Source organism: Leptidea sinapis, chromosome 1 (assembly GCF_905404315.1).
Source record: "Leptidea sinapis chromosome 1, ilLepSina1.1, whole genome shotgun sequence".
NCBI classification, from domain to species: domain Eukaryota; kingdom Metazoa; phylum Arthropoda; class Insecta; order Lepidoptera; family Pieridae; genus Leptidea; species Leptidea sinapis.
The window spans coordinates 33,373,959-33,399,820 of record NC_066265.1 but is presented as its reverse complement, the minus strand read 5'-3'; the positions used below and the strand labels follow the sequence as shown (position 1 = coordinate 33,399,820).

General features: G+C 32.6%; 1 protein-coding gene across 2 annotated transcripts in view; it reads left to right on the top strand.

The window, feature by feature from the left end:
- LOC126966156 (nitric oxide synthase-like protein) overlaps positions 1-21,674 on the top strand; it is a 138,328-nt gene extending 116,654 nt beyond the window's left edge. For both annotated transcript variants that reach the window (XM_050810118.1, XM_050810109.1), the window contains 16 exons: positions 1,220-1,394; positions 3,129-3,310; positions 6,831-6,945; positions 7,865-8,104; positions 9,613-9,717; positions 12,235-12,296; positions 12,372-12,493; positions 13,362-13,591; positions 14,100-14,348; positions 14,432-14,585; positions 14,960-15,129; positions 15,881-16,091; positions 17,030-17,117; positions 18,971-19,241; positions 19,377-19,568; positions 19,940-21,674. In XM_050810118.1, the coding sequence (XP_050666075.1) occupies positions 1,220-1,394; positions 3,129-3,310; positions 6,831-6,945; positions 7,865-8,104; positions 9,613-9,717; positions 12,235-12,296; positions 12,372-12,493; positions 13,362-13,591; positions 14,100-14,348; positions 14,432-14,585; positions 14,960-15,129; positions 15,881-16,091; positions 17,030-17,117; positions 18,971-19,241; positions 19,377-19,568; positions 19,940-20,050 (2,677 nt within the window). In that variant the 3' untranslated portion in view covers positions 20,051-21,674. The remainder of the gene's footprint in view (positions 1-1,219; positions 1,395-3,128; positions 3,311-6,830; positions 6,946-7,864; positions 8,105-9,612; positions 9,718-12,234; positions 12,297-12,371; positions 12,494-13,361; positions 13,592-14,099; positions 14,349-14,431; positions 14,586-14,959; positions 15,130-15,880; positions 16,092-17,029; positions 17,118-18,970; positions 19,242-19,376; positions 19,569-19,939) is intronic.
- The last annotated feature ends 4,188 nt before the right edge of the window (positions 21,675-25,862 follow it).

The following is a 25,862-nucleotide window of genomic DNA, read 5'->3' as shown; positions in this document are numbered from 1 at the left end:
AATATTATTCCCACCATCTGGATGTGGGGTTGTCCTCCACAGTGCGGTTTTCAAGGAACCTTCTTCCACGTACTACAAAGCTGTGGATTGAGCTTCCTTGTGCGGTGTTTCTGGGACGATACGACATGGGTAACTTCAAATAAAGCGCGTACACTTTCCTTAAAGGCCGGCAACTCTCCTGTGTTTCCTCTGGAGTTGTAGGAGCACGTGGTCGGCGGTGATCACCTAACACCAGGTGACCCATACGCTCGTTTGTCCTTCTTTTCCATAAAATACTTCAAGGTATTATAATAGGTGCTTATTTTTTACTTTTTACGTACCTTCTGTTAAATACATGTTTAAAGTAGAAATTTTTGTGAAAATATTTTGAAGCTGTTTGATCTGAATGGATCTTTGAAGTGAAAACTTCTTTAGGTTTTCGAGTTGCTTATTAAATGGGTGGAAAATGTAATGTATATACACTTTATATGTACTTTTTATGGTGAGTCGTGTCATATTTCCTTCAAGGAATTTCAAAGGTACAAACAATATACAAATACCAAATATACCTAGCAGCATTTTGGCAAATTATATTAAGAAGTTTATGCTGTATGTATACCTAATATTTCTATAAACCTACCATACCTAACCTAGATTTAAAGGCCGGTAACGCTCCTGTGATTCCTCTGGTGTTGCAAGAGATTGTGGACGGCGGTGATCACTTAACAACAGGTGACCCGTACGCTCGTCTGTCCTCCTATTCCATAAAAAAAAAGATTTAGTTGCCTGTGGCACCAAGCAAACTGTGCTTTTTTGGCGATATTATAGGTACGGTAAACAATGCTTTTTGAGGCCATAGAGTATAGACTTTTTCAAAGACTCAATGAAGTATGTACAGATAAAAGAAGAGGAGTAGAAAAAATATTTTAAAGCTATTTTAGCAATTAGTTATGTTTTAAAGATAACCCTGACTTCAGGGATTAATTACACAAGTTATTAATCTGAAAACAATTTTTTTATGAACGATGCGGGACTCTAACCCGCGTCCTTTCGCGTTCCGTGCGAGTGCTATTTTCAACTGAGCCAACCGTTCGAGTAACGCATCGTTCATAAAATTTTGTATGCTCTCTTCAACTCTAATCTTGTGGCTTCATCTACTATACAGTTGATAACCTGCTCAAACACAATATTTGTATATTAGGAAATTGATTTGAGATGTCGTACCTACAATGACCAACAGATGCGAGTGGTTCGAAGAGCTCCAGTTACGTTGGTACGCCCTGCCCGCTGTCTCCAGCATGCGCTTCGACTGTGGCGGAATAGAGTTCACGGCCAACGCCTTCAACGGATGGTACATGAGTACTGAGATCGGATGTAGGAACTTCTGTGACGTCAACAGATTAAATATGTTAGAGGTACTGTTGCTTCTCAATATATTCTAGATAATGTTCTACATGCTCATAAGCACATTGAGGAATTTGCTAGAAACTGTGACATTCATAATGTTAACACGAGGAACAAACATAAACTTGTTATGCCTACTACTCGGTTAAGTCGAGTTAGTAAGTCTTTTATTGTATGTATGTTTGCTTCTACAATATGATCCCAGATGAAGATGAAAATGAACACCACAAATGTGTTATGAAATTTAAAAGAATTGTTTAAAAACGTTTGTGTGGGAAAGGTTACTATAGCATAAACGATTCTCTTAATGGCACCACAGACTGGAAATTAATGCGAACACTCTCAGGCTCTCAAATTATAAATGTTTATTGAACGATATTACATTGTAATCCATATTTTTATATATAAAACAAGCCCGCTGTTCCCCATCCCGTTCTTCTCAGGTTTGAGGCAGTCTATTTTGAATAGGTGGTAAGAAAGCTTATAGCTTTCTTAAACAAACTGATAACAGAAACTGTGTTTCATGTTGCTCATTATACATTTAACATATTTATAGTTATAATAACACATCTTCGAAGTTTACATTCAAATGCATTCGGGTGTGATGGAGTTTCATTGGACTTGCTGAAGATATTTCTATCGCACACAAGTAATATTATAATATCTTTAATCAATATCTCAATTACATATTCAACTTTCTATCCGCCATGTGTAAAGCTTTAATAACTACGCTGCCGAAAATTACAAATCCATCTTATTTTAAGGACCTCAGGCCAATCATTATCTTACCATGTACAGCGAAGGTCCTGGAAAAAGTAATCTGTGAATAGCTCAGAGGATTCTAAGAAAAAATGATCTACTTCAACTATTGTTTGTTGTGTTAGTGATGGTAATATGTTATGTTGGCATTATCAGGTGATTCTGACTAATGCACATATTTTGTCCTCCTCTTCCAGAAACTAATAAAGTTTTGATATTGTAGGTAGTAAAAATATCATTTGGCGCAGTGGGACGATGAATATTTTTTCCTAAAACATATAAAATATACATTTCACAGTATATTGGCCCGGAAGTGTTAACCTTTTGTTTTTTACATGTGCTAGTAATCGCAAATATATATTTTTCTTAATCTCAAATGATAGGCTAAGAATATGTTAACCATCCATTATATCTATACTAATATTAGAGAGAGTTTTTTTTGCCGTCGGTTATACTGCGATGATGCAGTGTGTTTCAGAGAAGATTTACTATAAAAATTATGGTGATTACATATCCGGATCTTATATTTTGCAGTCTTAAAAATACATATATAATTGCAACACAAATAATTGAGTCAATGACAACTCATTACATTTGACGATTCATACAATGAGCAGGCGCGGGGTATTCAATTTATTTGGCAACAAAACATATGCAGAACTTGTTATTACTTATTTAGATTATCTGACACCTATTAATGGGTAATTTACTAGTTTATGCATGGAAAATATACAAATTCAATTATTATTGTATGCCTTCAGGATTTTGACATTTCAATTGCTCAATTATTGTTAAAGATGCTATCTTTTGCACTATTAAATATACTTTAACAAAGTCTCACAATAATGAAATGAAGAATAAATTTAAGCTTTAACAAATTATTCATTATAAATTCCTTTTTAAATTAGATTAAAGAATCAAAATTAAGTTATTTCAAAGTATATTATTATCAGGAAGATATTTTAATTAAACATTTTTTTCAACAGAAAGTAGCTGAAAAAATGGGTTTGGATACGAGAACACCAGTGAACCTCTGGAAGGACAAGGCTTTAGTGGAAGTAAACGTGGCCGTCCTGCACAGCTTCCAGCAGCAGAACGCTACCATCGTGGATCACCACACAGCATCTGAGAGCTTCATCAAACATTTGGATAATGAGAATAGATTACGGTACGTATCAGACTTCCTGACGGAGCACTGCTGACACCTCATTTGTTTAGGGTATTCGATCCCAAAGAGTAACTTATGCCAAACAAATTGATAAAGGGGTGTACTAAAATTATGTCCTTCAAGCCTTTGTGAGCCCAAAAATTCTAAAGGAATTCTAATAGGAACTTTTCCTATTACCAGTTATTCATTGAAAGCACGCAGAGCTCCCTTATTATTAATAAAGTAAATAAAATCTTGAACAATTTATCCTAACACAATAACTAAAATGTAAATCAATTGTAACTAAATTGCTGCTTAGTTTAAGCTATAAAGAAACTGAAAACTTAATAACATCACTATCGCGCACGCGTACACAAATTACACACACTCCACAAATTCAATTAAAAATAAGATTAAAAAGATTTCTAATATTGTAATAATACTTAGATAAAAAAATGCACTACATAATAACTATGCCAATTTCATTCCGCAGTAATGCTAGAGACAGAGACGTTTTAATAAAGTGTTTAAATAACAATTTCAGACTACGAGCATTTACTAAAATTGACCAGCAGCTAGAAATTTAAAAAATTTTCTGTTTTCGCTGAATCCCAACTTTATACGACACCCCACAAATTTAGCTATCATTCTCAACTTCTGGATAACCTCTACCTACAGTTGCGTGTCAAGGAACTTTATCTACCAACAACAAACTATGAGATGAGCTTCCTTATGTGGTGTTCCTATAACAATACGACATCGGTACCTTCAAGCAAAGCGCGCTACACTTTTTTAATAGCCAACGCACCTGTTATTTCCCCTGATGTGAAAGGAGAATATAGGCGGCGGTGATCACTTAACAATAACTGTTAATCGTTGGCCCTGTAGTTGTACAAAAAAGAACTTTCCCATAATCATGTCATCTTTTATTTTTTTTATATAAGAGGAGGACAAATAAGTGTACGGCTTTGTGAAAGCAGTATTTATTTCCCATACTCTATCAAGCTTTAGCTAAACCATTCGTGACGAAAATAATTCTCTGACCGAAAAATAAAATATTTAACAATATTCTAATCATTTCCCCATCGTTAGATAATTCTGCAAACATAGTTTAAAATAAAAACGATTAAAACGAACAAAAAAGTATAAAAGTTCACAAACTTTTAACATTCCATGGGACAGTACAACACCCATAGAATAGCTCCACTTCTAAAGCTTAGTTCAAAGAGTTTCCGTGGAAAATATGCTAACATTTTTTTGTTTTGTTTTCTACAAAGTTGAAACTTATTACGACTTAAGGCTTAACCAATTTTTGTTGTAGGAGCACGAATGTACTTTTTTGAATAAAGTTTTCATAAAATGTTTGTTTCGAGTATGTATTTTAATGATAATCTTGAAATTTTCAGAGATGAATTTAGAATCTGCTCAGGATACATAGACTTGTCGTAGTATCATGTATACGACAATATTATCAACACTTGAAACCAGAGTTATGATGTTCAATATACATATCTCGTTATTATCTATAAAAATAACTAAAGAAAAAGCATTTTGACTACATAAGCGTATGATAACAAGCGAAAGGAGAATAATACAAAAACAATAGCTTGAAGAATTTACAGAAAAAAAGAGAATGGGAACTTTTTATTAATTGTTCAATAATTTCCCATAAATTTTCTTTTTCAAACTTGTTATATATAAGAGGAGGCCTTAGGGCAATAGGCTCACGTAAACAACCCCGCATGAAAAAGCCGATACCAGGGATGCGTTGCCGGCCTTTAAGTTGGGAGTATGCGAAGTCATGTCAGTACGGGAATGGTGTAACCCGCACTTGATAAAGTTAACAAGTTGTGAAATATCCAGTGGTGAAATTATGCTGCCGGTATTAACCTGAACCCTTCTGAGTACTTTTATTATTTTGTCCCATTCATATAATTTTTATATGGAAACAAACACTTACTACTACTTAGTTAACATTGATGAAATTGTTGTAACAAACAAAAATTAATATGTATGTGTTAATTTTCAATTATTAACGTTTAGTTGATTTATAGACGGCATATCTAATGAAAATAAAAAAAAATAAAAAAAAAACTTTAAAATTGAAGAAGACAAGTGACAAGACTCAAAGTGGTAAGAAATATAAATAATTAATAGTAAGAACGCAAGCTTACCCTTGGCGTCGAAGTTAAAAAAAAAATAATTATTATTATACAATAGCTAAGTAGAAATAGCGGCCCAACTCATCGACAGTCAAGCCATCTCCGATAGGCTTGAATCTTTGATACGTAGATACTTTAATTAAAAGCATGTTAGTAAACAAAACAGCGTAATACAATCATATGTAACAATCTCATGGTAGATGTAACGTCAAAATGAGCTCACTAGGCAAGTAGCTGCACAGCCGAGGGATCTTAACAAAAACAAATAAGATAATTAAGCTGTCAACATAGAATCCCTGAAGCCAACGTGTGAACTGTATTCGCTTACACAACACATAGTCTCGTGTGAATTGTCTGGTTTACACTTGTACAGCGTACGCTAATTGGCTGAGTAATTTGGGAACAGAATTATGCAATGTAGCGTAAACATTAACTAATCTAATTTACCTAATATAAATAAACAAGTTGCTGCCCGCGACGTTGTCCGCGTGGATGCTGTTAGTAGCAAAATACTATATCTGCACCTATCGTGATTATATTATGTAGCCTTTATTATGTAGTTCCGACCTTTTGTTAGTATGCAAATTATTCTTATTTATGCTAAATTTAAATTTAACCCATTACAGTGGTTTTGCGTTTTGCCTGGGTATGTGTGCAGATAAACAAACAAAAGTTCTATGTATTAATTTTTGGCTTCGGTATTATTTATAGAACACACAGCAAGTGTTATTTTAAAAATATTTTCTGACTATTTAATCAATTATATTGATGTTTACTTTAATTCTATTTTTGTTTCGTTCTTCATTTTTTCAGATTAATAATATATTATGACATTCGAGTCTCCACGTGCACTCTCATAACGTGCTAACCTAACTTAAAAACAGGTTGCTTAATTACCTTTTCTGCTGTGCAGTTTTCGCATTCAGCCAAATAGATAGGTTGTTTTTAAAGCACTTGTGTTGCAAAGAGTATTCAAAGAACTAGAAAAAATAATTACAGAATATACCTAGGAGTTTTGTACCGTCAAAATCACGTCATAACTCTATTCACAACTAAACTCACCACCGCAGCTGGCCACCCCACTATGCTGCTTAAAACAGACCCAATAAACCCAATTACACACATTTTAAAGGATTAAAACGCGTGTTAATGTAATTGTGTTTTACATTTCATTATTGCGTACACGTTTCATTTTTATTATTTTTTTAGTTAACCGATGTTTCGTGAGCTTTCCAGAGGACGTCCTCCTGAATACGTGCTCTGTTAAACGTGAAAATGCTAGTTGTAAAAAGTTTACCTTTGGTTAAGTATTGGTTGGTAAAAGCCAAAATGCTTCCAACAATTTATGAAATATTACATATTTAATATGTTTGCATCAGATCGGGATGTCCAGCGGACTGGATATGGATCGTGCCGCCGATGTCGTCATCAATCACGCCCGTGTTTCATCAAGAGATGGCGCTCTACTATCTGCGCCCGTCGTATGAATATCAGGTTATTGCAATTCAATTCATGCTTTCAGTTGTACTCTTTAATATAAAGTTATATATTATATTTTTATTATATTTAATAGATAGGAATTCATACAATGATAAAAAATGTTTCTTATGAAATAAACATACTTCCCTTAGGTACCTATAATGTTAAAAGGCTTGGATATTACCGTTATTTATTTACGGTGTGTGTGTGGATTGATTTAAATAGATTGTATTCAAAAAAAAATGTTTTAACGTAATAATTTACATTTACTTTTTTTCTTACTCATGTAAGGCATTGTGTACTTGACGTTTGAGTATTTTTGTTGCATCACTATTATATAGTAAATGAAATGTTTTGTAGAGACATGAAGCTGTAGATGTTGAATTGAGTGGGGGTTTCTTGCCTCTTCTTCTTATTAAAGCTCAAGCTTTTCTGAAGTGGTGATAAATGTAAAAAGAAAAGATAACTTTTTTGATTGATAGCGGGAATAGATTGATTTTGTTTTAATTTGTTTTATTCGGGATAAAAGATTTTACTGCTGTGAATTTACTAGGTACATGCAAGCATTTATTGTATTTCGGTTTGAAGGGCGTCGTAGCTCGGTAAATTACTGGGCTGATAAGACTTAACAACTTATGGCTCAAAGTCATGAGCGCAATTGCGTTGGCTCAAAATTATTCAATCAAGAATCCTAAGCGGCAGTGCGTTGTAATTAGCAGGGCGTATCATTTACATAGCACATTTTCTCATAACAAAAAATACATTCAAAAACAGGGACACGTCGGCAGTAATTTCAAATATGGCATATTAATTTATTTTCAAAATAGCAGACTTTGTTTTGCGAAAGCAAAGTGGAATCTTTTTTCCCAAATAATAACTTAAGTCTCACCTTATAAGGAGGACATGTTCTCGTATTCATAGCCAAGTGTTTCAGGAACCGGCGTGGAAAACGCATCAATGGCAAAAGTCAAAGCCGATATCAGGCAAACGACCTATCAATAGGAAGTTCCACTTCAAGCAGATTGCTCGCGCTGTCAAGTTCACATCGAAACTCTTCGGTAGAGCCCTCTCTAAGAGGATTAAGGCCACCGTCTTGTACGCCACCGAGACTGGAAAATCTGAACAGTATGCAAAAGAATTGGGAGTTATATTTGGACACGCATTTAACGCTCAAGTATGTGTTCCCGTCTCACGATATGATTTATTGGCAATATTACTCGTGTTTCATACATTCAAAATATTTTGTAACACTTTTGTTCACTTTTGGGATTATAAAAATTATATTTGTAATCAAAATTTATGAACGATGAGGGACTCCAACCCAAAATTCAAATTTTTTTGATTTGAAAGAGCGACATCTCAAGTCAATTTCCTATGCAATTATCTAACTGTAAAGTAGATCCTGTAGATGATCCTGATAGTTGATCAGGACATACTTACCAAGAGTAACGAACCATACATCACTCGAACGGTTGGCTTATTTAGAAAAGCACTCGGACGTAACCCGAGAGGTCGTGGATTCGTGTCCCGCATCGTTCATAAATTGGTTATAAATTTAATTTCATTAATAACATATTTACCTTGACATGGACCCAGCATTAGATGGGCGATATGTTGCAATTTCTTCTGTAGTAGTGTGTAGTATTTATGTAAATTGTGTTTACAACGTAGGTAAACTAATATTCTATTTTTCTTTTATAAAATTTGTATGAAGTCGTCAGTGCCATTTACTTACAGCATGTAAGTTTATTTGCAAAGTCAAGTCCTTTGGTCTAGCAAGCAACTGTCGTGATGGTTATCACCAATCATTATAGTTAACTTGGTTCCAAAGATTCACATTGTTATTTGATACAGTTTTGTTCCATCGAATAAAATGCTCTAAATGTATTTGACCTGGTGTTAACTTCTTATTAAAATTGATTGCTTGAGAATTCCTTCTGATAAGTCAATTAAATCACTACAGCAAAATTGCGCTTTGAGAGAGAAGGAATGGTGCAATGAACTCTCCCATTATATAATTTTGCGCAATTTTAATAATATTACATTATATAAATTATAAAAGAGAATCATAATTCATCTTTAAGATGATCTGTACTCATAAGACATGCAGAGCATTTCATAATAAAACTTATAAAGTTATTGAGATGCATGGCTGGGCCTAAAAGTGTAGACATTTGTACTTAAAACATTTTGTATTTTATGTAGCCTTGGTACTTAAATAAGTTACGAGGAATCCTCGCTTCCGTGTCGTAGCCATGAATATAGAGATATTGAAAGTAGTTTGTAGAATTTTTGTTGCCTCCCTCTACATAATATATTGTCATTGAAATGATTTGTAAAGCGATAAGGGTGTAAATGTTGATTTAAAAGAGTGGCAATGAGTTTCTTGCAACTTCTTCTCACTAAAGCTCAACCTTTTACGAAATGGCGGTAGATGTAAAAGTAATTGATCTTTTGGTTTTGAGTTACTTTGAGCAAAAATGTGTTGAGTTTGTAGACATAGATTATGAAAATTTTATAATATACTAATAATGATTTGACATAATTTAATTTGTTTTCTAAACAGACTGTTTATATCTAACCAAGCTCATATATGTCAGGAAAATTTCGCTGTATCGTTAACTGTGTTGGTATTGTGTACTTTTTGATTAACCAATCATATATATACATACAAATATACAGGTACATTGTATGGTAGACTACGACATTACTAGTATTGAACACGAGGCGCTGCTATTGGTTGTAACATCTACATTTGGAAATGGAGATCCGCCAGAAAATGGTGTTGTAAGTATTATTTATATACATACATTATAACGATCATAGCGAAAGAGGGAGGGAAATTTTCTTTTGAGTTGTTACATACATTCCATTAATCACACAATAGTAAATCTTGAAACATTTGGATGTTAAGTAAAAAGTATTAAACGTTCTTATTATGAGATACAAAGGTATTTAAGTATCGAAAATAGAACATATACTGAAATATTATTTCATATTATTTTAAAAATTCATAAGTTAAAAATCACCTTTATTAACCGGGAATTGAATTCGTCTGAAATTAAAAATTAAGATTAGTCCTGTAAAAATCTGTCTTACATATTTTTTAAAATGAAATAATGTTTCCTTCAGCGAATTTTTTTTTCCACATTTTAAATATCTTCCTTATATAATTTACATATATTATTATCAAATAGACTGATTCATATTAATAATTCATTTTGTATTGAAAAATTCATTTAAACTATAGAAGCACTTATATACTAACCACTAATGCAGTCTTCTTTTAAAAACTTTGAATGGTAAATCTTTCAATTCATTACTCAATTTATTATATATTTTCATAGACATGCTGTAACAATTTCTACTAAAAGATGCAGTTCTAGAGAAGGGAATTATGAGTTTATTAGTATACCTTGTGTTTAAAACCTTCTGACTTTTTTTGTATAGAAATCAGGCATAAGTTTTTGAATAAATAGGCTTATCTCATAAATGTATAGGCACGGTAAAGATAGAATTTTCATTTTTTTTAATAGAGGTCGACAAGAATCTAGGGGGCCGGCTCCACAAACCGCCCTGATACACTTCTTCTGTCCAATAAAAAAATGCCCTATGCTCACCGAGTTGCCCCATATGACCAATCCATATCTTAAAGCCGAAACCACGAATGCATGGCATGATATGCCATTAGCGCTGTTTTTTCACCTTGTTTTTGATTCGCGTCTGAGGACAAATACATGTTGGTTATTTTTTTTGCAAATTGTGTTAACTTGTGACTTGAAGGACAAGTTGCTGTCTAAAGTAATACCAAGAAAATTGACAAGTTGTGCTTCTTTAACTTTCTCAGTATGATAATTAACATTAATATCTTTTCCTTTACCATTCTTTCATGAAATTACGTGCTAGTTGGTAATGTTAAAAATCTTTATGACAACCACTATTAAACTAATCCATTAACGTTCAGCAGATTTTGTTATTAAATGAATTAGTTTCATTCAAAAACTAATACTTCAAACAAAACTATTTCAACATAGATGCAATGAAATAAATACAATTATCCAGTCATTTTATTCACAAGCTTGTAAATCAATCAATTCATATCCAGCAGTTTTGTTGCATGCTCTTAAAAATTACATCAATATAGATAAACTTTTGCTGACAATCGGAAACTGTCTATTCATGGAAGAGCGCGTGAATCGGAGTATTTTTAATCGTCGTTCAGATAAAATTGCTCCGGGTATCATTTGTATAAAACAATATACTACACTCATATCCGACTTCATACGTTATTAAAAACTGGAATCGAAGTTTTTGTGCATACAGTATGTATACAAATGATTTTGATGAATGGCATCGCATCGCTTTCATTTTTGATTGATTTATTTTGATTTAAGCATTTGTATGTATGATTCTATGCTTCACTCATGGACTTACACTATAATTTGTCAATACGTGCGTTAGTTAGTGATTTATTATTTAAAATTAGAGCTAATGTCAAGAGTGGCTGACTATTTACGACTTTTTAATCGAAATTTTCATTTCTACCTCGCTGTATCGCTATTTGTGATAATTCATCTCTTTCACGCTCTGTTACTGTTACGCTAGTATATTGTAAATCTATGGTTTTTTAAATTCTCATTTAAGTATTTTAGAAAAGCCGCAACATTATGCTGGAGAGGATTTAGTACATCAAAGAACGATTAGGTAACCAAAAACCGACATCCAATATTTATGTGCGGGAAACTTAAGTAGCGATTGAGATAAAATATTTCTTCCACTTGAAATTCTTGTGGTTTTCAGCGTGTTTTAACTTAGATAAATAAAACGCTGTTCAATTAAAAGAGTGAAAAAAAAGTATTCATAAAAACACAATTAACAATATTGTCAATGAAGAGGTGTGCGAGATTTCAATTCAGAAATAAAAATATTTATTTCAACACACACACAAATAACAAAATGAAGTTTGGTGTTTAATAAAATTTCAATTTCAAAATAATTTTATCAACCAATAAATTAAGTTTTGTAAATTAAGTCCAGGTAGATCCTTACATTATCGTGATTTTAGGTTTTGATTTGTGGGTACTTAGGCCTATTTAAAACATATAAAACGAAATAAGTTTAGTACAGAGGAGGCAAACGTGATTGAAATTGAATGATTCAGCAAGGTTTAGTCTATGTAAGCCTTAGACAGAGCATTACATTTCATATCACTAATAATTTGGTTTGCGAGACTTATTGTCACCAAACGGGCTAGTCGAGTCCAGTTATAAAACTCTGCTATTTTGAATTCCTAACTATTTTCAGGCTTTTGCAGAGCATCTATGTGAACTTTTGTATGCGGATCAAGTTGATATTGAGAGTTCTGGGTAAGCCACGTTCAATTTAATGAAATGTTCTTAATGATTTGAAGAAGAAACTAACACAGATATTGTGTTTAACAGTGGCAACAGTACTAGCCAATTGCTGACACCAAAAACATTCATTAGAGCGAACAGTCAAATTGAGTTTCAAAGGTATGCGGTGACTAACCCAAAACAATTAAGCCGACTGGAATCTTTAAAAGGTAATTTGATTATTTTATATATATAATAGAATTAATAAATAATTTATTTTTGTTTTTAGTTAACATAATTATAAATTAATTCTTAGATTATATACAAATACATTTTTAGTTACATACAAACGTTCTTTTGACAGTTTATCCTCCTACAAAGTCATCCTCCAAAGATTTCCAACCTATTCCATCCTCTGCTGCACTTCATAAGGGTCCTAGCATTTTCTTAATGTCATCTTTCCATTTCAAAGGATATCTAACTCCGTTTCTTTTGCTATTCCATACTGTTACAAGTCTTGTCTCTGTCAACTCTGTCCTTATTTACTGTCTTCTCTATTATCGTAGAACCAGTCCATTTGTTTAATACTTATAAAAATAATTTTCTTTCATCATATTGTTTGCATGAGCGTTAACTAAAATAAAGATTAAAATTGATAATTATATCACTTAAAGACTTCAAAAAGCTAACGAGGTTTTAAAATCTCCTTTGTATGACATCATTCTCGTTACAATTTACTCATAGTTAAGTGAAACTAGTTTTGAACGCTACACCCTTTTGATAGCAGTTGCTTGGTATCATCTTATGTTTCTCTTTACTGATTATAATGTTGTCCCGAATGTTGACACCTTGTACGTTAAGATTGGGATTTTAAAGATATCACCAAATATCATCATTATAGACTGAATTCGACATTAACTATCAACTGATACTAGTTCAGTGCTTAACACTTATTTATAGTCCTTTCATCTATCATCCCAACAATGCCTCAAGATGCCGTACCTACAAAGATGGCGCTTCCACGTTGAGTATTTACATCAACATAACATTATAATAATTCTTAATTATTCTAATTTACATTGTTTATTATCATTTTAGGCAGTGCTACAGACACTACCTCCATTGATAGTTTTGGTCCACTGAGTAACGTACGCTTTGCCGTGTTTGCTCTGGGGTCAAGCGCATATCCAAACTTCTGTAACTTCGGCAAGTATGTGGATAAATTACTTGGAGACCTCGGTGGCGAGCGCATCCATGAGCTATCGACGGGTGACGAAATGTGCGGCCAAGATCAAGCGTTTAGGAAGTGGGCTTCCGGTGTTTTTAATGTACGTTTCAATCACCACTAAAATTTTAATTAACTGTCCATAATTATTTTATTTAAAAATGTAGATTTTTTATTTATTTGATAAGATTGTTTACACAGTTAGACTATTTAACTCTGAGCGAATAAAGCACCAATAAAATCATCTGAATATGTAGAATTATTTATCAAATCAATTCTCAAGTACCTACACACATATCTTAAAACACAGGTAATGTGATATTTGAATATAAATTATATTAAAGTGTGTTATTGTTTACCATCGTAACCCGAATGCTCATTTATCTTCATGTTCTATAAAATATAATACTAATTATCATGATGATAATCAAATCTTAATTTTATCTAATCTAAATTGTTGGACTACCGAGTATTAGTCTTATCTTATAAAACCAATATACACATTTCTTATCTTCATACACAACTCGTGACAACTTATCTGTGATTTCATAGTAAATCTTAACAATATTAACACAAATAATATTGATCCTCATTCTATTCTTCTGGTCAAGGTTGCCTGTGAGACGTTCTGCTTGGATGACGATGAAACTTTACAAGAAGCAAAAAGGGCTCTAGGAACTGTAACACTTAGTGAAGAGACTGTAAGATTTGCATATCCAGAAATTAAGCCTCCTACACTACTTAATGGCTTACAATCGGCCTTAAACAGGCAGTTAATAGCTTGCACTGTAAGAGCTAATAAAGACTTAGGAGATACTACAGCTGAAAGATCAACTATCTTCATAGACTTGGAACCAAAGGTAGGTAGTAACCTAGTCTAGTGAGACTATATTTAAAATAATCTAAATAAAATATTCATTGATAATATAAATATAATTTTTAGAACCAGGTCAAATATGACCCAGGAGATCATGTTGGCATAATAGCATGTAACAGAAGGGATCTTGTAGATAATTTACTAGGTAGATTAAAAGATATCGAGGATTTTGATACGCCAGTACAACTACATATGATGAAAGAAACGCACACATCCAGTGGTAAGTACATAATATATCAGAAAACAAAACTACTTTATTTGCACAAATATTGTGTGGAATGCCTCTGCCTCTTTTGGTAGGTTAGTAAGTTGCCAAAAAAATTTTTACCTTAAAAGCAAAGAATAACTGCATATCCCAAGGTGATTCAAATAATATTAATTATAAAAATAATAACAAAAAATAAGGCTTTTATTTCATTTAAAGCGATGTTTATTTTAAATCTATCGAAAACACGTTTGATATATCGTTGGTAGCAATGTTTGTTGATTGAGAGCAATAAAAACCTACAATTGAAATAAATCACGTTCACTAATCTGTTAGATTATACCAGTTTTACCAGATTTTTAAAACGTAAACTTTAATGCTTACGTCAGGACCAGTGAAGTCATGGGAACCACACGAGAAACTACCAGCTGTCAGCATTCGCGATTTGTTTACAAGATTCTTGGATATATCAACACCGCCAACTACTATACTGTTGCAATATTTGGCTAAAACTTGCAGCAATGACGAGGAACGAAAACAACTCAATATATTGGCAACGGTATGGATAAATTGTATTATTGACGTTTATTTAAACGATGTAATTTTTGGATTTTAACTTTTTTTTTTAATTATACTAGTTGACTGTGCTATATTTTATATAGGGTATCATCTGACGGGAAGTGGTTTTGATATTCATTCATCTTAAAACAATGCATGTAATGTTAATTGTAATAAATAATAATATTGACACACTTTTACACGAATTCTCTTGCCCCAAACGCATGGCCTGTGGGTACAAGACAACGATATATTTAATACAATATACTTACTTAAGCATACATAAATACATATAAACATCCATATTCGTCATATAAATGTTTGCACCTACCGGGATTCGAACCCGGGACCTCTTGCTGAGTCACTAACCACTAGGTTATATGGTTCGTCAAATGTTTTATTATAATCAAATTTCTATACGAACAAACCAACTTCAAAGAAGAGTAATTGAGACTTAATAAGAAATATTTGTAGTAATAATCAAAACTTCCTGGGATCGGAAAGGGGTTGAGTTTGTGCTATATTTTCACTAAGCTTTTGGAATGGAATGAAAATTAAAAATGATAATTAAGAAGTTTATTTTTTCTTCCTACAAATATTACGAGAAAATATACTTACAATGTTGTAACAGCCAAAATATCTTTGAGCTTTTTCACGGATTTGGTAATCGAAGCTTGATATATTTTTTAGTAATTACGTAACGTACGTATTCTGTACATCTAACAAAGGTTTCAATTTGTCATGTTCTTCAGGACCCGTCAGCTTACGAAGATTGGCGTCACTACTACTTCCCGACACTATCAGAAGTATTAGATCAGTTTCCATCAGCGAAGCCAAGTGCCTCGTTACTTGCAGCCTTGCTGTCTCCTCTTCAGCCAAGATTCTATTCTATATCATCTTCACCATTAGCACATGCAAAGCGTTTGCATCTAACTGTTGCTGTTGTTTCTTACAGAACTCAAGGTTAGTCTTATATTCAAATAGCATTTACCTTTTTGTTAAGTTTGTTGAGAGACTGTGCAGATTTAGTAAAATAATTTGTATTTATTTACTTAAGACTCAAAAATCAATATTGATAATAAAAACTACAGTGCCGTTGTTAAGTAAATCTTTTCCACGTACAGCCAAACTATAGAATGAGCTTCTTTGTGCGGTGTTTCCAGTACGATAGGACCTTCAAAAAACGCACGTACACATTTCTAAAAGGCCAGCAACGCTCCTGTGATTCCTCTGCTATAGCAGGAGAATTTAAGCGGCTGTGATCACATAAAAGATCACCTAATTATGTTTGTCTATCCCCCTCTGCCTTATAAAAGATTTGATATTCGAATAGAAATTGTGGTAGAACACTTCAATATAATAAAAAGACTTTTAAAAATAGTTTAATAAATTATTTGGCTGCAATTTATGTGATTCAATAAGTACGAACAATATTAAATTTGTCATTATAAAATTATATATTGATTTAATGAAATCTTAAAAAAAAAATCAAACCAGATTATTTTAGCAAATGGTTTTTTCTATCTATCACCTCTGTGTTAGTCGTAAGACCAACAAGTACTATAAATTCTCACTAAGAAACGTCTATAAATAAGGAACAATCAACTCTATTAATAACTATATCACAGCACACATCAATATCATCCTTGACGACGAGTCTGATTTATTGAGGTAAACAATTACGGAAACTGCGGTTACAAGGAATGGCCGTTCTATTAGGTCACAGCAGACACATTCAACTCAGTAACATCACAATTTATAATGTCAATTCCCACACGCGATGAATTCCAGTGAAAATTGCATTATAATGAAGTTTTTTACTTTGATGTTGAACACTCGCGGAAATGAGTCAAATTGTGGAAATTGTTGCCTATTTATAACTCGGTGATGCAATGTTTTAGATGGTGAAGGTCCGGTACACTATGGTGTTTGTTCAAATTATCTCATGGACCGTAAACCTGGTGACGAGGTTTATCTCTTCATTCGAAGGTAATGTTAAAATAATATTTATTTAAACTTGAGGCCTAAAAAGGGCCTATTTTTATTCATTTAGATTTAATCTAGAGTTACTAATATTATTACCATATTAAATATAATTTATTAACTGTTTTAATTGAATTGTTATAGAGAATTATAAGGTACTAACTTATCTTTTACAGTTTTTTTATTCTATATGTTTATCATTCTCCATTTTCTAGAATTCTAAACACCTAATTCAATTGATTTGGAAACAAATGTATGTTCCTCAGTATTGTAACAAGGGCTACAAACATATCCTTTACAGTATAATGTAATAATACAGAGTTCATAAACATCTATAAGTATACTTTAGAGTTCTATTAGCGATCCAGATGTAAACTACTACTAAAATACCATGAGAAATCCTAAGTGAGTCATGTAAATTCAATCCCGAAAAGATAAAATACCATGAGAAATCCTAAGTGAATGATGTACATTCGGTACCGAATAATAAAAAAACATGAGAAATCCCAAGTGAATGATGTGAATTCAATCACGAAAAGATAAAATACCATGAGAAATCCTGAGTGAATGATGTAAATTCAATCCCGAAAAGATAAAATACCAACTTAAATCCCAAGCGTGCTAAGGGGCTACAATAGCCCCAGCCAAAATCAGTCAGCAATTTTGATAGAAATACCCACTGGAATTCATTAAAATGATTCGCGTTGCGACCCCTTGGTCAGTTAAATTATACAACTCTGTGACGATTATAACAATATTTCCGTCAGTAATGCATACTAAAGTAACAATAAGGAAAAATTCGCTATAAATTCACATGTGAACTTAGCTTAATATTATTTTGCCGTTGACTCAATTCGTTTAATTTGTTTTACGGCAACGTAGGCAAGTTAATGTTCACGTAGGTTTTGTACAAATAATTTTAATTAGCTTTACTTTTAACGACTTTACAAATTTAAATATTGAGTAATGTGTTAAAATTTGCACGGGTCTCAAATAAAACCGAATCACAGTAGGTAAACAGAAATAAATCAATTATAGGCTACGTATATTACGTCGTAAGGACTTTGCCCGTGTTAATCACATTGACAAATATCGAATCGTATCTATCGTTCCCTTGCGGTTTCATTTTGATTACTTTTTTTTTACTCGTAGCCTCTTTTACATCTTATAATATGAGCTATCTTATGGCTGTTCTAAAGAATGGAATCTAAATAAATGTAAGAAGAACAAGAATTTTTTTAAATAATTGGGATTATGCTCTTTTGCCATGTGAACATTCATATGTATTTAATGGAAGCCGAGTATTTTTTCTAATCACAAACGACTGTCTATTGCTCTTCAAATTTATTTTATTTAATAATAATAAATATTGACACACTCTTTCAAAAATTATATCTTGCCCCAAACTAGGCATAGCCTGTACTATGGGTACAATAGAACGATATATTTAATACAATATACTTTCATAAACATACATAAATACAAATAAACATCCATGACTCGGAAACATACATTCATGTCATTATTTATTATTTGTTTTGATACAATTATTATAGATTATAATATTTTCCGATGTTAACAAGTATAAAAATATATTTTTGTTCATAACTTTATGTAATTCAGTTTAGTTATTTTATTAAACTAGTTTTAGGTATATATATATATATATATATGTTGTTCTTAGTTCATTTATACGTCTAGATAGTCTGTGACAGCTCTCAAAATTCATAGTTTGTCACGCATACTAAAGTAATAAACCTGGTCTGTTTTCATTGGTTGTCTAGCAGCAAGAAGCTCTATTTAGACGTTTTAGATATCTAAGATTTTGTTATATATTCAACATTATTTATTTCTTGCAGTGCTCCAAACTTTCATTTGCCACAGGATCTCTCAGTCCCATTGATACTGATAGGCCCCGGCACAGGCATAGCCCCATTCAGAGGATTTTGGCATCATCGTAGGGCACTGCTTAACTCTCGAACTCGTCACAATGCTGGCCCAGTCTGGTTATTCTTCGGCTGTCGTACTAGAACCATGGACTTGTACAGAGAGGAGAAACAACAAGCTCTGAAAGATGGAGTACTCTCTAAAGTATTCCTAGCTTTATCAAGAGAGAAAGATGTACCAAAGGTTAGATAGTAATCATTTTATTTAAATTGTGATTATCTCATTGTTTACTTTGCTTTCATCCATCCAAAATATCAATAACTTAAAAAGGGAATATTTTTGGAGACATTTTTAGTAAGTGCAACAATATTCTTGTAGATGTACGTGCAAGAATTGGCTGAGAAGGAAGGGGCAGAAATACACGATTTACTTATAAATCGTGGAGCTCATTTCTTCGTTTGTGGTGATTGTAAAATGGCTGAGGATGTGCAGCAGAAGCTCAAGGGGATTATAAAGAAACACGGAAATATGACTGACGAACAAGTGCAGAGTTTCATGTTTAAATTAAAGGTACTTGTTTCTGGACACAACTAGATGGAATCAACTTGGTGAAATATGATTATTTCCAAAATCAATCAGCTGTTTCCACCTCAGCTTACTCGTCATAATTTTTACTTACGATTACTGGTTACCCTCAACTTTGTTGCATAATGTTCATAGCTTTGTTATATTTTTACTATATTCATAACAAAGTTGGATTAAAACTGTGTTAATATATTTTTTCTTCATTTCGTTCCGTTCAGGTCCGATGGCTATGATTGTAGATCATGACTTTCAAGAAATCATTTTAAAATCGATAATATTATTTGATTAAGAACTGATCTTATTTTTAAGAAGAGTTATATTTTTTACAACATTTTTTTTTCTAATTTCTAATTTAGGAGGAGAACCGCTATCATGAAGATATATTTGGAATAACCCTTCGCACCGCTGAGGTTCATAGCGCTTCACGTGAATCTGCAAGAAGAAATCGTATCGCAACACAACCCTGACGGCGGTCTTCACGACTGCTTTCAACTGTTTATAAAGACAATTACCTTAATTCCGTTCAACTTGGAAGACATCTTGAATAACTTGATTCTAATCTATCAATTGATTCAAATAAAAAAGGATAAACAAGTGAAATTTTACGTGAAGTTTGGCGACCGTTAGTGTTTTTCTCGTAATATATTTAAGAAATATAATATTAAACTTGAAAAGATAAAATTCATGTTCAACGACTTTAACGTAGATTATATCTCTTCATTTCTCTATTGAGTAACTTTCCTGCTTTCCAGAATATTATAGTACTTGTATAAGGAATTCGAAGCTCCAGAAAACTCATTAAAATAAAACCTGTGCCAATAACTTAAATATTATCAATAATATTTCATGCCTATGTGTCATAAGATATTTTCGTTATGATAATTTTACAATACTAGATAATATTAAAAGTATTAAATGGAAAACGGAAATTCAAATAAATGGTGACGAATTCAATCTGGTATTTCAATCAATAATAAATATCTAAAAGTTTGTTGAACCACCTGTTGCTAATATACAACCACTCATCTTGAATAATAATCAAGACCAAATGTTGTATATATTCTCACATATTCTCAATGTGAGAGTATATACGATCGCAATTAATAAGTATGAGTGTATATTAGTTATAATTATAAAACTTGACTTGACTAAGAAAAACTTTTCGTGTTACGTATCTATTCTTCAATCCTGTAACTACGAGTAACTATTATATGCGTGACATTCTATTAAACATTTCAAGAGTTTGACTTAGAAAAAATATTATAACATAGTAAAAATGTCTTTCATGTTTCATTAATCGTATTGTAAATATTGCATTATTGCATTCAATTCACTTCAATCTTTTTATGTAATAGTAAATTTAAATTCAGATATTATCAAAATTAATATTACGTAAACACAGATTTGAATTTAATGTATTTTGTGCTCTATAGAATAGTTAATTAGCTTAGTATTATGATGCTTAACTATTGTGAAATTTTTAAAATATTAATGTACAATCCATTTACTTGTATTTACTTCTAAATTGCTTCGCTCTTGTGATGTCATTGTTTAAAATAAGTTCTCACCATTCCGTATTTTTATTGTAAATATATCATATACTCTATTGCTTATTTTACGCAATACTTTTGTAATATTCGATTTATTTTATAGTTTTAACATAATTGAGTCATAAATTTTAGGAGTTTAGATCAAAAATTTTAGACATCGTTTTATTACTAATGATTTTTATTATTGAATTGATTATTAGATTGAAAACTTTACTATTAAAAGGAGAATATTATCTTTGTGATTCTTTAAACTAGTCGTAAGAAATGTATTCATATTTCTATTATGATAGCGTAATTCATATTAATAAAAAGCTAAAATTTAACTATATTTTCAAAGATATATAAAATTTAACAAATAATTCAAGTTTTAAATCATATCTCTACATTTTGAATGGCACTTTTGGGATTATTATTACCTATAAGAAGTCATATCAAATATATTCGCACTATTTCAGCTATTAAGGTTGTACCAAGTAAAGCTAAATTCAATTACTACAAAGTATTTGTCTGTTTAAATGAAAATAAAGTTCCTTCATGATTACTGTGTGGTTTTATTTGTTTTCCTCGTATGGCTGACTGTATTATCTGATATGATGGCATGGAAGACAACTCAAAGCCTGATAAATGATGATGGTGCGAGCGAGGATTAATTAAATTCATACTCGTTTACTGGCTTTTGCCGGAAAATTTATTTCTGCACATAAATTAAAAAAAGAAATGTCAATTGAAACTATATATTATGAATTTTTCAAATTAAATCCAAAACTAGCGAAACGTGCTCAAAGGTGTGTTGGGTCCAATTTTGGGTTCAAAAATAAAAAAAACTGCATCGTTGGATTTTATAAAATCAATATTCCCATACCAGTAATCGACCTCTTTGATTTTGCAAAAAAAAAAATAACATACAGTATATTATTACACCATTAGTACATCGATTGTGTCGGTAATAAGGAGCTATTTTAATTCCCGTATTTGTCAAATAATTTAAAGAACGCGTGGATATATTTTGAGTTTCGACTTCATTCACAATTATTTACAAAAAATGTACTTATCTTTCACAAGTAGTATAGTATACAGTATACACAATGACTGTATTATATTATTAATACCCTTGAATAATACAAGATTAAGACTAAGCCTAGACTAAGCCTAACAAGACAATTTCATTCAGAAGGAAATTCAAATTAATAATAAATCTCCTTGTGTAGTTAGTATCAGGAGGTACTAATAAAATGATTACCTGGAACTTTCTTAATTGTTCAAATATAAATATTAGCCAATAATAATTCCTTTTCCATATTGCTCCTACTTGTAAGTATATAAATAATATATATAAGAGATTTCCACGTATATATATATATTTTTATGGAATAGGAGGACAAACGAGCGTACGGGTCACCTTTTGTGTTTAAGTGATCAGCGCCGCCCACAATATCTTGCAACACCAGAGGAATCACAGGAGCGTTGCCGGCCTTTAAGGAAGGTGTATGCGCTTTTTTTGAAGGTACCCATGTCGTATCGTCCCGGAAACACCGCACAAGGAGGTACGTGGAAGAAAGCTCCTTGAAAACCGCACTGTGGAGGACCGCCACACATCCAGATGGTAAGGATGATATCCTAACTTGTGGCGTGTCGTGCGAAGGTGGGATTCGGCGGCAGAAATCAGGTTAAACAGCTCTGCGGAACACTCCTCGTGATAAATGCGGTAGAAGACACAAAATGAAGCGACGTCTCTACGCAACGCCAAGTGATCCAGCCGTTCACAGAGCACTGGGTCGCCGACAATTCGAGTTGCTCTGCGTTGCACGCGGTCAAATGGATCGAGCTGATACTGGGGTTTGCCAGACCACAGATGACAGCAATACTCCATGTGTGGCGGGACTTGCGCTTTGTAGAGCGCTAGTATGTGGGCCGGCTTGAAGTATTGCCGTGCTCTATTAATGACGCATATAGTATATAGTCACTCATCACGATATCTCTAGAACCATAAGGCGTAGAGATTTGAAATTTGGTAGGAATACTCCTTTCGTCGAGTAGAGGTCAGCTAAGAAGGAGGATTTTACGATATTCCACCCACAAGAGTTTTTTTTTTAATTATGAACAGAACAACGTCGGTCGGGTCAGCTAGTAAATAAATATAATTAATTCTAATTAATAAGTTGCACTTACTTTTTTTCATAGAAGTGGCAAAAAGTTGACTATCCACCTCGGGAGGGTTGAATCCCAAGCTATGCTCACGTCCTCCACCTAAAAAAGAATAAAAACGACGCGGTAGTAGCAAAAGGGAAGGCGGACACACGGACCTGTCGACGCCTGCGCTTAATTAACGAAATAATCTTATATTAATTGGAGCTATATCTACACTTCATTTATAGCTAGGGATTTTTTTTTTCAAATTAAAGCACCCAATATTTAGAATAGGAATCGAGAACTAGATTTCGTCCTTTTTTAAATCTTCTTAAGAATCGTAATCGTGTTACCAGTCAGGCTGTAGATTCAAAAACTATATTTGTGTATATCAGAAAACCTAACGTGGTCGCTGAGCACATAATGCGGAGTAAGGAATATGTTATGTATATACAAATACTAATGAAACTTAACTTACTAATGCTAGATAAATATCTAGAATTACATGTCGCAAGATAAAACAAACCCAAAGCCTTGCCGCGACGTACTTTATTCATGCCCGCGGTTTTTTGAATTTCAATTGAAACACGTCGCAACAACGAAATACACGGCTCGGAAAAGATTTTCAGCTTAGCCGTGCCTAAAAATATATCTGCATGAGACAGCGCAGTTTTTCAAATAAATATTTTTTTTTCTATTTCTATTCCACTTTTAAGATAAACACAAATCCAATTTTAGTTGAAACCACAAGATTTGTATTAAAAAATAATTATTACTATATAATTATATAAAAGGTCTAGTTAAAAATAATATTATAATATAAGAATAAGGTTAGCGACATAATTAATTTCGCCGTTTCTTCTTCAACAATGGTGGTGAAATGGGATTTTTTTTAAATTATGTAAAAAATTACTAAATAAATCTGACTTAATTTGTAAAAAAAACTGCTGTTTATAATAAAACTATAGGATTATAACTTCTGAAATGAGTTTAGCTGATTGGAGTAACTGACCCATACTGCACACAAAATGGACACATTTAAGGCTCTAATCTAATTAAGGGATCCGCAGCCGTAATATAAAATACATAAAAATATTGTTAACATCACATATTCGCTGAGACAAATAACATACCTAATGGTAAGATAACATCCCATGTTGATACTGGCTGACCTGGTGGCATATAATAATAATAACAATAATATAGCCTTTATTCAGATATTAACTAACATAGATAACTAACAATACTCTAAAACAAACATAAAACATTAGAAACAAAATAACTTATTCTAGTATTTGTATTTTTTTTATTTTTTGTGGATCTGTTTGCCAATCGGCAAAGGCCTCCTCCAACCGTTTCCATTCGTGTCTTTCTTGAGCCACTCTGTTCCAAGTTACTCCTGCCACTTCCCTGATATCGTCCTCCCATCTTTTCTGGGTTCTACCTCTTTTCCTTTTCCCTTCCCTGGGATACCATCTTGTCACTTTCTTACTCCATTTGTCATGCCTCTTACCATGTGCCCAGCCCATCTGCATTTGAGTCTTCTAATTTTGGATTTGACATCGATGACTTTTGTTTTACTTTTGATGACGCGGTTTTTTGTCTGTTTGATCTTTTCACGCTCAGAATACCTCTCTCCATAGCATATTGGCAAGTTGCGAGTTTGGTAATCATTTCATGAGTTAAAGTCCATGATTGGCAGCCATACATAAGAACGGGTAAAATGCAGGTGTTAAACAATTTGCTCTTGGTATTAATATTAAGTTTTTCGTCTTTCATAACCTCTCTCAAACTCCAATATCTTCTCCAGCTGTTCGTAATTCTTCTCTTTACTTCCTCGCGCATTGGTTCTTTTTGAGTTATGAGCTGTCCCAGATATATGAATTCATCAGTATAGTTGATTTCAGTGTTACCTAATTGTATCATGACTTTTTTCCAATTTGTCATCACTCTAGTTTTGTCTGGATTGAGTTTTAACCCTATTTTTTCACTTTCTGTTGCAAGTTATTCTATCATAGTTTTGATACCTTCGGATGTTTTAGCGAATAAGACTTTGTCATCAGCGAATCTCAAATGCGTGATGATTCGCCATCTATATTGATCCCGAAATTTTGCCAATTGATTCGTCTGTAAATTAATTCTAAAACAGCTGAAAATATTTTTGGAGATAAGGGATCTCCCTGTCTGACCTTCCCCTTTCCCTTTTCCTACTTTGAATGGATGACTCTTCTTTTCTAATTGTATTCTAACTGTACTTTGACTGTATACGTTCTTTATTAATCGAATGTATTTATGCTCAATCCCTTGTTCTGCTGATGCTTCCCATATATTTTTGTGTAGTAGGGTATCAAATGCTTTACTGTAGTCAACGAATGCTATATATTATGTAAGCTGGTATTCATTTTACTTCTATAAAACTTGACGAACTACATGGATGTGGTCAACAGTCACAGAGTAGTCCTTACGAAAACCAGCCTGCTCTATGGGTTGATGTTCGTTCAGTGTCCTTTCAATACGCTTTAAAATGATCTTAGCGAAGATTTTGTAAATATTTGACATTAGGCTGATAGGGCGATAGTTACCGATTTCATGTTTATCTCCT